Below are 11275 nucleotides of genomic sequence, written 5' to 3'. Positions count from 1 at the left end.
AAAATTTACACTCAGATGTGAAAATGGCTGCAAACTGATGCGTAATTATATCACCTCACACATTTGAAAAGCAGAAGTGGGTCCTCCTGCACAATCAACAAGAATCCAGCAAGTGGTTTCTGGTTAAGTCAACAACAAAGCATCTGTCTTTTCCAGTAGCCATTGTACAGTGCATACAGCTATAAAAATGCTTCGGTTGCTAGATAACAGGGCAGTCTCCATCGAATGTGACTTAACAATCGGGAATTTTTTTTGAAAAGGCTCATTTTCCAGACACCACAAAAACATTAACTAATTGCCAAAAAACAGCTTGTAGGGCGGCTAAGATAACAAATTTTGCCGAAAGATAAACCGTCCCAAAAGTTATTGCGGTAAACAATAAAATTGTTGTTTTGAGACCACTTTCAAGTATTATGATGGAAATGGAATAATGATGCAAGAACAAATGTTCAAAGATCACTAAACTTAAATTCTAATGAACATTTAACTCTGGAACTGGAAGATATTTTAAATATCCAAAAATAATGAAGGCATTTTGCACAGCTAAACAGTTGCCAGGGAGAGCAAAGGATTTCTCAAACATTCCTGAAAGAATCAAAGCAACACTGGTTTGTTTAAAAATTAAGGAATATCATAACAAGATGTAAAGCTCAACAAATTAATTTTACATAATGGGTCCCCTTTATATTACACATTCGGATGTTTACCTTAATGATGCCGCCCGTGTATTGCGCTACAGAGAGATCCACATTGGTGGCTGAACTCGCCCCCCACACCGGCTTCACGTCCAGCAGATGCTTTCGGGCGCAGTCCACTAGCTGCTCGTGCTCGATGCCCACGCCGGCCAGCACCATGCGCTCCGGGCAGTAGTAGTTACGCAGATAGCTGTGAAGGACCGCCTTGTCTATCTTGTCCACGTTCTCTGCAGGACAGAATCGAGGAAGGCCGACGGTGTTCCCACGATACGCAGCCTGGAAACGAACAAAGGTTAAATTAGTTTCCCTTTATTATGAGACAGACAGCAGGAGCCTTACCAGGGTTCCTGCAGGTTTCACCAATTCAAATTAAGAGTTTTTAAGACCATTATGAGTATAATTTAAGACCTGCATCTCAACAAGAACTTACAAATGAAAATCATGAGTAAATAAATCGTATGGAATGGCAACAGAAGTGAACCAAAAGCTAAAAGGGACATCGTTAAGCCAAATGAAGATAAATTTGCACTTAACCATAATAAATGTGTAGAATCTAGCTACTCTTGCCAGTTAGCTTAATCTAGCAAGAGTAGCTAGCCATTTAGCTGGCTAGCAAAAGTAGCTAGCTACTCTTGCTAAACAGATCAATAAAGGCACAGAGTTCTCACTCACAGCGTGGATCATCTCCGTCAGCAGCGGCTCGGGGTCCGGCCTCATGTTCAAATCTTCCAACTCAAAGCGAACGGCCATTTTGATCATCTCAACCTCTTCGTCTGCACGGAAACAAAACAACAAATTGTTTATTTAAAAGCAACGGTTCTCTTCTGTGGATAAAAACGAACGTACCGAGCAGGCGAGGCTGAAGAACGGCGTCAGACAGCAGACTGACCACAGTGTCCAGACCTTTGACCTCTGCAGATACAGCGTACATGGTAGTGTCTCTGAGTAATGACAAGATTTAAAATAATATAAAATCAATCCATCGAGTGAGTTTTATTTGTATAACACATTTCAGCAACAAAGCAGTTCAAAGTGCTTCACATCATAAAAACACAAAAATCAAAAATTGTAATATTTAATTTATCCAAGTGCTGTCAACATTAAAATGTTGGTTAGTGTTTCGTTTATCGTGGTAAAAAATTAACTCTAGACTGAAAACGTGGGTTTTAGTCTAGATTTAAAGGAATTCAGTGTTTTGGCTGTTTTTTCACATATTTAATAAGATAATTCTATTTTTAGCCATTCAGAGTTGTGAATAAGGATGGAAGCAGAAAGTCCAAGTGATTTTATCCTTATTGCCTTCCTGGTATTTTCTTTTATGGACTGTTGCTGATTTTAGCTGTGAACAATAACAAAAATGAGCAGAACTGAACCAAACTGGCGAACACACCACCTCTCCAGGATCTCATAAATCACAAACGTTTCAGCTGTTTTACAGTTTTCTGAAAGTTTGTTCCAGATTTGTGGAGCATAGACGCTGAATGGTGCTTCTCGGTTCTGGTTCTAGAAACACGACAACTTTCCAGTTTGTGTTGATGAGAGAGAACTCTGGGTAAATACCTCGATGTTTGGCAGTCACAAATGCCCCCGTGTTTTTCCAGTGTGAGAAGGATTTCATCTTTACTGCCATACTGAGCTGTGGACTAAAAAAAACATTATTTAGCAGCCTGAGAATTTAACTTTTCTGCTTTGTTTTATTTTTGTGTACTTACAGAAAAGGCAAGTTTTTCTAAGAAGTGCCCAATTCCACTTGGATATTTTGCTTCATGTCTCGATCCAGAATTTATTAAAACTAAAAATAAAAAAAGAAATGTCAGAATAAAAAACACTTATCAAATAGACACCAGCTTAATTTCCATAAATCAATCAATCAAGTCTATTTGTGTAGCACGTTTCATCAGCAAAGCAGCTCAAAGTGCTTTACATCATAGAAACATTTTTAAAAATCATAAATACATAAAATTTGTTGGTGTATTTATACATCAAATGCAACTGTAAACATGTGGCTTTTTACTTTTTAGTCTAGATTTAAAGCAACTCTGTGTTTCAGCTGTTTTGTAGTTTTCTGGAAGTTTGTTCCAGATTTGTGGTGCAACACAAATGTGCACAAATCTTTGTCTGAATTCAGGTAATGCCACAAAAAACACAATTTCACAATTAAAATACAATCACATATGAATAAGCTTGTTCACAAAATAAATCATTAAAAACCATGACAGCTATGAATGAAAACAGTTAAATGGGATCATATTCATAATTCAGCAAAAAGAGGAGGCGTCTTATTCAGGCGATGGAGCGACAGACCCTTTTACCTGGGGGCATTTTGGGGGAAAAGTATTTGTCGATTTTACAGTTAATGTCTTTTCGTAACTTTTAATCAGCACCGTTTTGTGGTTAATGGAAATGCTACTACACAGAGGAGAAGGAAAGTCTCTATGTTTGACGCACAGATTTAGAAAATACAACTTACTTCCAACCGTGCAAAACTGACCAAACTTGTTTTGAGAAGCAACTTTGAGGCCATTTTCTAGAGTTGTGATCTTGGTCTCGTATTTTTCCTGACCGTCCACAGATGCGAACACTGGCTTTGGGATGCCAGGCAGCGGCGTAGAGAGGGAGACATTCGGATATCTTCCACCTGTGCTGTACTTTCTGTAGGCTGCAATTCCGAACCTATAACAACAAGAATGTAGAAACAGTCAGAGACAGTGGGAGGTTTAGAGTTTGCAAACATCTTTGGAGTTTTTAAAAACTAGCACCACCTGTACAAGTTCTTTTTTTGGTTAACATAATTTGAAAAAAATGAAATGGAAATAGTTTTAGCGTGGAAATATCTTGGGCAAAAACACCTGAGGAAATTATAAATAGGAAGATTATTCCGTTTAGTTAGTAGCTGGAACACCCTAACGACAGCAGAGAATCTAGTCTTACAAATTTTGTAAATATAAAGCCAATCTGTATTATTACAGACTTAAAGACACTCAGAGTTAGTTGTTGTTTAGTCAAACAAATTAGAAATCCAGAAGGAATGGTTTAATTTGGACATTATTTAGCACAAACGCATGTAAACAATTCAGTTTGGAAGCTGATAAATTTAAAATAGGAATCGGGGTAAAAAGAATGATCCCTATTCATCTTTATAAAGCCTTGGTAATGCTACTCATCATCCTCTGTCATTTGTTAACTCAACTCACTGTTTTGACCTACAGATTTTCCTGCAGCTGTCTTAAAGGATAATATATTCTTCCAGGTGTTAAACTCAAATTTCATCCTTTTCCAGACTATAAATGAACTCTGGAAACGAGGAACTGATGAAAGCACTGGGCTAACAATTGCTCCCATTCACTTATTGGATGTTTTGCCGTTTTCGGCAACAAGAAATCATGTCCATCTCTCTACAGATAATAAAAAATAAAAGGAATTATTTAGTGAGACCATCCACATCATAGGGCAGCTTCTGATGATCAAACTCAGGAACAAAACATTACATAAATATGCAGCTGTTGAAAAAGAAACCCTAATATCACATAAAACTAATAGATATCCTTAAAAGCTTTAGAAATCACTGTAAAGTATTGACACTGCTGCTTTCTGACGTAAACAAACTGATGTAAGAGAAGGCTAACGCTCGATGCTAACTGCAGGCTAATCTCTAGGAGCCAGGGCGGACAACCGTTAAACATCTGCACGTGACAGTGACGCGCGTGCACGGCTGTGATTTTTACGCCTCTGTGCCTAAATGCCTCACCTAAAAAGCGTCAACTGTGAGAACGTGTGGACCGGTTACCTCTGAAGCCGACACCAAGTCCTGCACCTCGACATGTGAGTCGCCATCCTGCTCGTCTTTGACCGGAAATCAACCCGGATCAAAATAGAAACTTCATCTATCACTTCCGGGGCAGACATGCCTCCTCTATTTTTTTTAACTGTTTAATGAAACATAGTTCAGACATAGTTCCCCCCGGAAGAGCTGGAAGAAGTGGCTGGGGAGAGGGAAGTCTGGGCCTCCCTTCTGAAGCTGCTGCCCCCGCGACCCGACCCCGGATAAGCGGAAGAAAATGGATGGATGAATGGATGGATGGACAGTTCAGACACTTAAATAAAATTTTTATATTTTAAGTAAGGCGGGGTTTTTTCAGTTTCTTATAAAATCAGTACTTTTTAGTCAAATAGTTTCGTTCACATTCCAATTCAGAAGATGCTGGCAATCCACATTTTAGCTGTTTTCTAAGAGCTTAAGTTTGGCGAAATGTAAGAAAACACAGTTTAATGCCGAAATTTTGAAAACCTTCTCTCAGGATGTTCAGTTATCTTTATGCATTAAAACGAGACGTCAACTCACAAGTGTGTGTGTGTGTGTGTGGGGGGGGGGCAGGGGGGAATTTAGCCGACATTTATAATTTTTCTAATTCAGTAGTACAACTTTGCTCACCTTATAATCATGTAAAAAGGTGTACTCAAGTACTGAGTTACTGATCAAGTTATGAATACATACCAAATTTGGTCTGAAATTACAGACCAAAATATAAAGTTAAGTGGAAATTTTGTTTGTTTTTTTCAGTACAAAAATGACAATAATTAATGTAAGTCTTAAAAAACAACTAAATCTAAAACTTAAATGTAAAACTTATAAAACGTACACAAAAACTGCAGGTGTGTGTGTGTCTGTGTCGGGTGAACTTTTGGTTAAAACATAATTGTTTTTCATTCAGAGAAGTTACAGAAATTTTTCTGAAGTAGGAGTAGAGATACTTTACAATTACTGAAGTAAAAGTAAAAAATACAGTGAAGCAAAAATACTCTTAAATGTAATTTTTTTCAAAAAAGTTGCACAAGTAAATGTAATTGAGTAACTGGCTGCTACCCAACTCTGATGATAGTCAATTCAATTGTTATCTATGTAATTATCTCTAAGCTGTAGTGCAGAATATTTTATATCTTCATTATGCTTTAAAATCACATGACAATGTAGCCCCATTTAATCATTGATAGACTCAGCTCTCTGTATCACTAAATTTGTCGTTTAGAACCAAAATAAAACAATTGATCATTTAAAGTGGGTTGGAATCATTTATTTAGCCATTAGTGAATCGATTCTGACTCAGAAACAGGGAAAAAAAAAAGGTCAGCTCTTGAATAACTTCAACACTTCCACACGACTTTGAAGCAGTAAGAAGCTGTAGACGGAACCAGGAGGATTACATCAGTACCTCGTTGGCCAGCTGCCCGGCGGACGTTTAGCTATAAATCGATCCAAATATGCTGCCTATCTTACAAGTCACTGCAGTGGTGTGGTGGATATTTCTGCTATCGCGGTGCAGCTCAGCGTATGAGCTGCAGGACACCATCCATACTCTGAAAGAGGAGAACCTCCACCTGCAGCACCGCTTGGAGAACCTCACCCGAGCCCTCAGAGAGCTGAAGCACCTTCTGACAGAGACCTCCAAAGGTAGGAATGGAGTCATCGCAGAACTGGCACACATTTCCTAAAACGAAACTTCTCAGCAGTGTTTGTTTTTTTTTTATACTCTAAAACAGTTTCTCAGGGGGAATTTGATCCTGCATATGTGCACGCCTGGAGGGAGTGGTCCCAACATGGTGAGAAATAGAAATTAAGTCTTTCTGAAAATGATTTCATTTAAATTAGATGTGAATGTGGTCAAAGCCACATAAAGACAGTTACAAAGTCGGTCTTCTGACACGTGAAGAACATCTACAGGATTAGAGGACTAATGTATCAGCAAGATCTAGAGAAACTCATCCATGTATTTATCATTAGTCGTATTGATTACTGCAACAGTGTTCTCACAGATCTGCCTAACAAATCAATCCTGCAGCTGCAGCTGATCCAAAACGCTGCTGCTGGATTTCTGACTAAAACCAGGAAAACAGGAGACATCACCCAGTTCTACAGTCCCTGCACTGAGAAAATAGGCTTTAAAATGTATAAATCACTCACCGGTTTAGCACCACAATACATTAAAGATCTCCCGTTGTTGTATCAACCTTCCACACCTCTCAGGTCTTCTGGTTCTGGGGATGCAGAACAGAACCAGAACCAAACATTGAGAAGCGGCTTTCAGCTTCTATGCACCGCAAATCTGGAGCAAACTGCAAAACAGCTGAAACACTGAGTTCATTTAAAACAAAGTAGAAACCCGACCTGTTTAAAGTTGAACCGTAATAAATGAAACATTGAGCATCATATTTTATGTATTTATGATTTTTTTTATTGTTTTCACTTTGATCTGCAATGTTGCTGAAACATGCTGCAAAAATAAAGTAGATTTTTTTATATTTGATAAGTCTACTATCTTTCAGGCATCAGTGCTGAGACTCACCAGATGTTGGAGCAGGCTTTGTGTTTAACTGAACTCCATGACGCCGCACATCCCTTCTTCATCTCTCCAGGCCTCCTCCTCTTCCTCACATCAGTTGTCTCTGTTCTTGCTGCACACTTTTGTTTTAATTAACAAACATTCAGCTATAACATAACATAAAATAACATAACATAACATAGAAAACCCAGATAATTCTGATATTACTTTTCAAAATTGTGAACTGTAAATGCATCATAATAATAATAATATATAAGAATTTCTTGAAATCTTTACAACTTAATTTGAGTTGTATCTGTGAAAATGTGTTTTTTATGTCATACTGCATCCAAATAAGCCGAAATACACTGTCTGCAGGATTATTATGTTTATATAACAAGTAATAATAAATAATTTTTGCATTCAACTTGAGTGTGATTTCAATGATTAAATCTGATGTGAAGATTGCTGAAAATAAGATGCTTTTCTTGTTTACAGAAAGAGAAGAAGGATACAATTCAAAGATACAATACAGCTCTGGAAAAAAAAGACAAGATACCACTTAAAATGATCCGTTTCTCTCATTTTACAATGTTTGAGTAAAATGAACATTGTTCTTTTATTCTATAAACTACTGACAACATGTATCTGAAATTAAAAGCAAAAATTTAGTATTTATGTGCAGAAAATGAGAAATGGTCAAAATAACAAAAACGATGCAGCACTTTCAGACCTCAAATAATGCAAAGAAAAGTTCATATTCATTTAGAAACAACAACACTAATGATTTAACTCAGGAAGAGCTCAGAAATCAATATTTGGTGGAATAACCAGGAGGTTATTATAAAATAATATATTAAACATTGTACAGTTGTCTTAAATCTTCAGAAAATATCACTTGCTCAGAAGCAATTGATATTTCATTGATAACTAGTATAAATGTTTTTATAAAAATGACTGGTTTTTAAAATTTTTACTTGCATTTTATAGTTTTTTTTCCTAGTTTCACAATTTTAAATAGAAAATACAAGTTGTTTTTATTCATATTTCAGCAGTTTTGTGGTTGTGACATCAGTTAGTGTCATCACAAAGCCGAATTCCTGAATTCTGCAGTGACAAACGTTAAAGAACTATGAAAACACACAGAAGATTCATTTCTGAACAACGGACTTAAACGGTAAGATTTCTGGGACAAAAGGCGTTTCCTAATGTAAAAATAACAGAAAACATTTAACATTTATTGTATTTGTCCAGACAGAACAGAATAACAATGAGTGAGCGAAGGAACCCTATTTTTGAGGATTGGTTGGAGGATCTTAAAACGATCAGCAGAATGACATTTGACCAATTCAACGAACGTCTGGATGCCATTCAGAACATATGTAGAGCTCAACGCATTGGACTAACGTTGGCCAGCATGTCTAGGCCTGAGTTTGACGAATTCCAAGCCTTTCTGTCTGAGTACATCCAGGAGCTGGAAAGGCCTCAAGAAAGATCTCAGAAAGCCAAGAAATTGGTTAAAAATGCCGTGAAATGTGCAGGAAAATGGCTGTTCAGTACACTTCTGAAAATGCACCAGAACGGCTCTCTGAGGTACTGGATCGACATCTGGTATTTTTAAATAAACAACTGTTATGAAAAGCTATCTCAGATGTATGCACTCATCATTTATTAGAATATCATACCTTTATAAAATATGTACTGAAATCCTTAATCGGCATATTGCAGCGATGGCGTAGTTACTTTGAAAAAGTAACTGTAATGAGATTACTGATTACTACTCAGATTACTAATTACTTGATTTGGAAAGTAACTAATGTAGATTACAAGTTACTATCTTAGTTACTTTCAACAGTTGCTGACAACAACTCTTCACCACCAGTAAAAGTTACACTAAGCTTTAGTGATGTACTTGTCAGTTATTTTATAATGTTAACATCAACAACGTATCTCCACTTATAAGGCTGAACTGAAGAGGGGATTGTTTAATGGCTACAGCATTTTGTTTTGTCTGTTTTATTTCGTTGAAGATTACGGAAAGCTTTATTTAATTTATTTCATACCTGGGTTTCATAAAGCTTCTGTATTACTTCATGTTTTAAGTTTACATGACAGGCAGTTTGTAAACATAGTGTAAGATTATTTTTACATTTCAATTAATGTGGGTAGATACAATATTCGTTATTTACTAAAGTTGATCTATAGGTAGGGAATTGTGCTTTGCCTTTAAGAGGAGCTGTTTCCTTCTTCTTCGTCCTTCCGCTCCTCATCCTCCTTTGGAGTCGGTCAGGGTCCCGTCTCCGTTTCCCCTCAGCACCATGGTGAGTTCACGGACCGCCTCTTTGACCCTGGACAACTCATTCTTCGTGTTCAGGATGCTGTTGTGGGCCTGCAGGCGGTCCAGCTCCTGCCTCACCTCCACGATCTCGTTCAGAGCTTCCAGCTGCGTTCGACGCCGAACACCTGCAGCGTCACTTCCTCCAACCGCTTCTCCGCGGTTGGAGGCAGTTTCAGGATGGAGCGCACCGCTCTGCAAAATACTGCCCACTAATCTGTTTTTTTGGTAAATAACTGGGTAGAATAGGTTCTTTTCACAGAATTTTAACTAAGTGAAGCAAAAATGCATTCGAGGAGAAATTTATGGTCAATTTATCAACTGGACAAAAACGCAGTTCGTTATGCTGATAATAATCTAATATTTTATAGTTGAAACATGTTTTTTCCATTTCTTTCTTTTTTTAATAAAATCAAAAGGAAGTTTGATTTGGACTTGTATGTAATTAAAGCATTTGCTGCAGGTCCGACTAAGTGTCCTCACACTGATAATGTAGCATTTATTATCTGTACATCACTGAAGGTTAAACTTATCTCTACTGAAACCCCCCCTCCCCCCAAAAAAAAAAATCCTGGATCAAATGCCATGCAGCCCTGAATAAACAGAGGCCGCTACAGTAAAATGGCTCATAATTAGCAAGTTTTTCTACTTTATTATTCTCTGACTCAAAAATAAATGTCTCCAATCTGATAAATAAATACAAACATCAGTAAAATTTTGCAGCTATTAACAAAATGAAGCAAAAAAATGTAATTTTTCATACATTTATTACCGGATGTTACACATTAGTTTACATAAAAAGTTGCAAATTAAGACGGGTCGTGTTGACATGATACCAAGACCCACAGGCACTTTTTTTTTTTTTTAAATACGAGCAGAAAGCGTTTTAAGCTCGGAATGCAGGTTCATAGCTGTGCTACATACAGTACATTCAAAGTTTACAGTATTTATGGGGTTAGATGAGAGGTAAGGCATAAAGTTAGTGTTTATGACGAGGACTGGACGGCCTAAATGATGGTAAACATTTCAACATAGTTTTTACAGAAGTGAGTTCCCTGAAGAAAAGTAAAGTTCTTAAAATAAATAAAAACATCAGATTTCCCTGAAATGGAAACAGGTCGTACCTTCCTTTTTCACTCTGTAAATTTTACTAACCTCGGTAGAAATGGTATGACCAAAAATTTTAAAAAAAGAAAAAAAGCCAAACAGCTGCGTTTTCACAATAGTTAGGCTCAGTGCACTATAAATCACAAGGCATTTGATCGTTTAATTATAAACACATAAAAACATTATGGTTAAAAATGCAAGTGAAACACAAATTAGGATGACTGAGGTCAAGTCAGTCGAAGCATGTGAGCGAAGAGTGACCCTCTCACTTTGCGTGTTTTGAGAAAAGAAGGCTAGATAAGTAAAGGCCAGACTGCTGATGTCTGCAAACCTCGTATCTGTCTGACCTTATGGTCCTCGCACTCCGTCGTCCCAGCAGCTAAGACAACACTGGTTTTCGCTTTGGTCCATTTCCACGCGTGGCACAGAGAGTTGATGGGAACGTTTAAGAGATGGCGCAGATGGTGCTGTTTTGGCTGGATATGGCCTCCCTCCTCTTCAGCTCTCTGGCCGTCATCCTCCGCCTGATGCCCTCCAGGTACAAACTCCGGTCAAACAGACCTCCACACAGAGGAATACTGACCAACACACAAGCAAATCCAGTAAAGGGAAAATCTAATTACCATGGTTGATTAACGGGTTATTGGATTAAAATTACTTCCAGTAAATTTCCACCAAAAACACAAAAATGTTTAGAGTAATCTCAGAAATGTTTTGAAAAAACCCCCAACATACATACATACATACATACATACATACATACATACATACATACATACATCCATACATACATCCATCCATCCATCCATCCATCCATCCAT

The 11275-nt window shown here is 37.4% G+C and overlaps 2 protein-coding genes and 1 long non-coding RNA gene across 3 annotated transcripts in view; 1 reads left to right on the top strand and 2 right to left on the bottom strand.

The window, feature by feature from the left end:
- pmpca (peptidase, mitochondrial processing subunit alpha) overlaps positions 1-4586 on the bottom strand; it is an 8685-nt gene extending 4099 nt beyond the window's left edge. Inside the window, exons 1-7 of the mRNA XM_008417954.2 lie at positions 4483-4586; positions 3166-3368; positions 2408-2487; positions 2256-2338; positions 1542-1636; positions 1368-1468; positions 708-971 (exon numbers count right to left, since the gene is read on the bottom strand). Coding sequence (XP_008416176.1) covers positions 708-971; positions 1368-1468; positions 1542-1636; positions 2256-2338; positions 2408-2487; positions 3166-3368; positions 4483-4529 — 873 coding nt within the window. The 5' untranslated portion in view covers positions 4530-4586. The remainder of the gene's footprint in view (positions 1-707; positions 972-1367; positions 1469-1541; positions 1637-2255; positions 2339-2407; positions 2488-3165; positions 3369-4482) is intronic.
- Positions 4587-8112: 3526 nt separating this feature from the next.
- LOC103469903 (uncharacterized) lies at positions 8113-8657 on the top strand. The gene is made up of 2 exons (XR_534423.1): positions 8113-8189; positions 8267-8657. It is a non-coding gene; the product is annotated as an uncharacterized LOC103469903 (long non-coding RNA).
- A 1440-nt stretch (positions 8658-10097) lies between these two features.
- The window catches only part of inpp5e (inositol polyphosphate-5-phosphatase E), a 7820-nt gene continuing 6642 nt past the window's right edge, over positions 10098-11275 (bottom strand). The window contains exon 11 of the mRNA XM_008417952.1: positions 10098-11032. Coding sequence (XP_008416174.1) covers positions 10900-11032 — 133 coding nt within the window. The 3' untranslated portion in view covers positions 10098-10899. The remainder of the gene's footprint in view (positions 11033-11275) is intronic.

This window comes from Poecilia reticulata, linkage group LG9 (assembly GCF_000633615.1).
Source record: "Poecilia reticulata strain Guanapo linkage group LG9, Guppy_female_1.0+MT, whole genome shotgun sequence".
Taxonomy (NCBI): Eukaryota; Metazoa; Chordata; class Actinopteri; order Cyprinodontiformes; family Poeciliidae; genus Poecilia; species Poecilia reticulata.
This window is presented reverse-complemented; position numbering and strand designations above follow the sequence as displayed.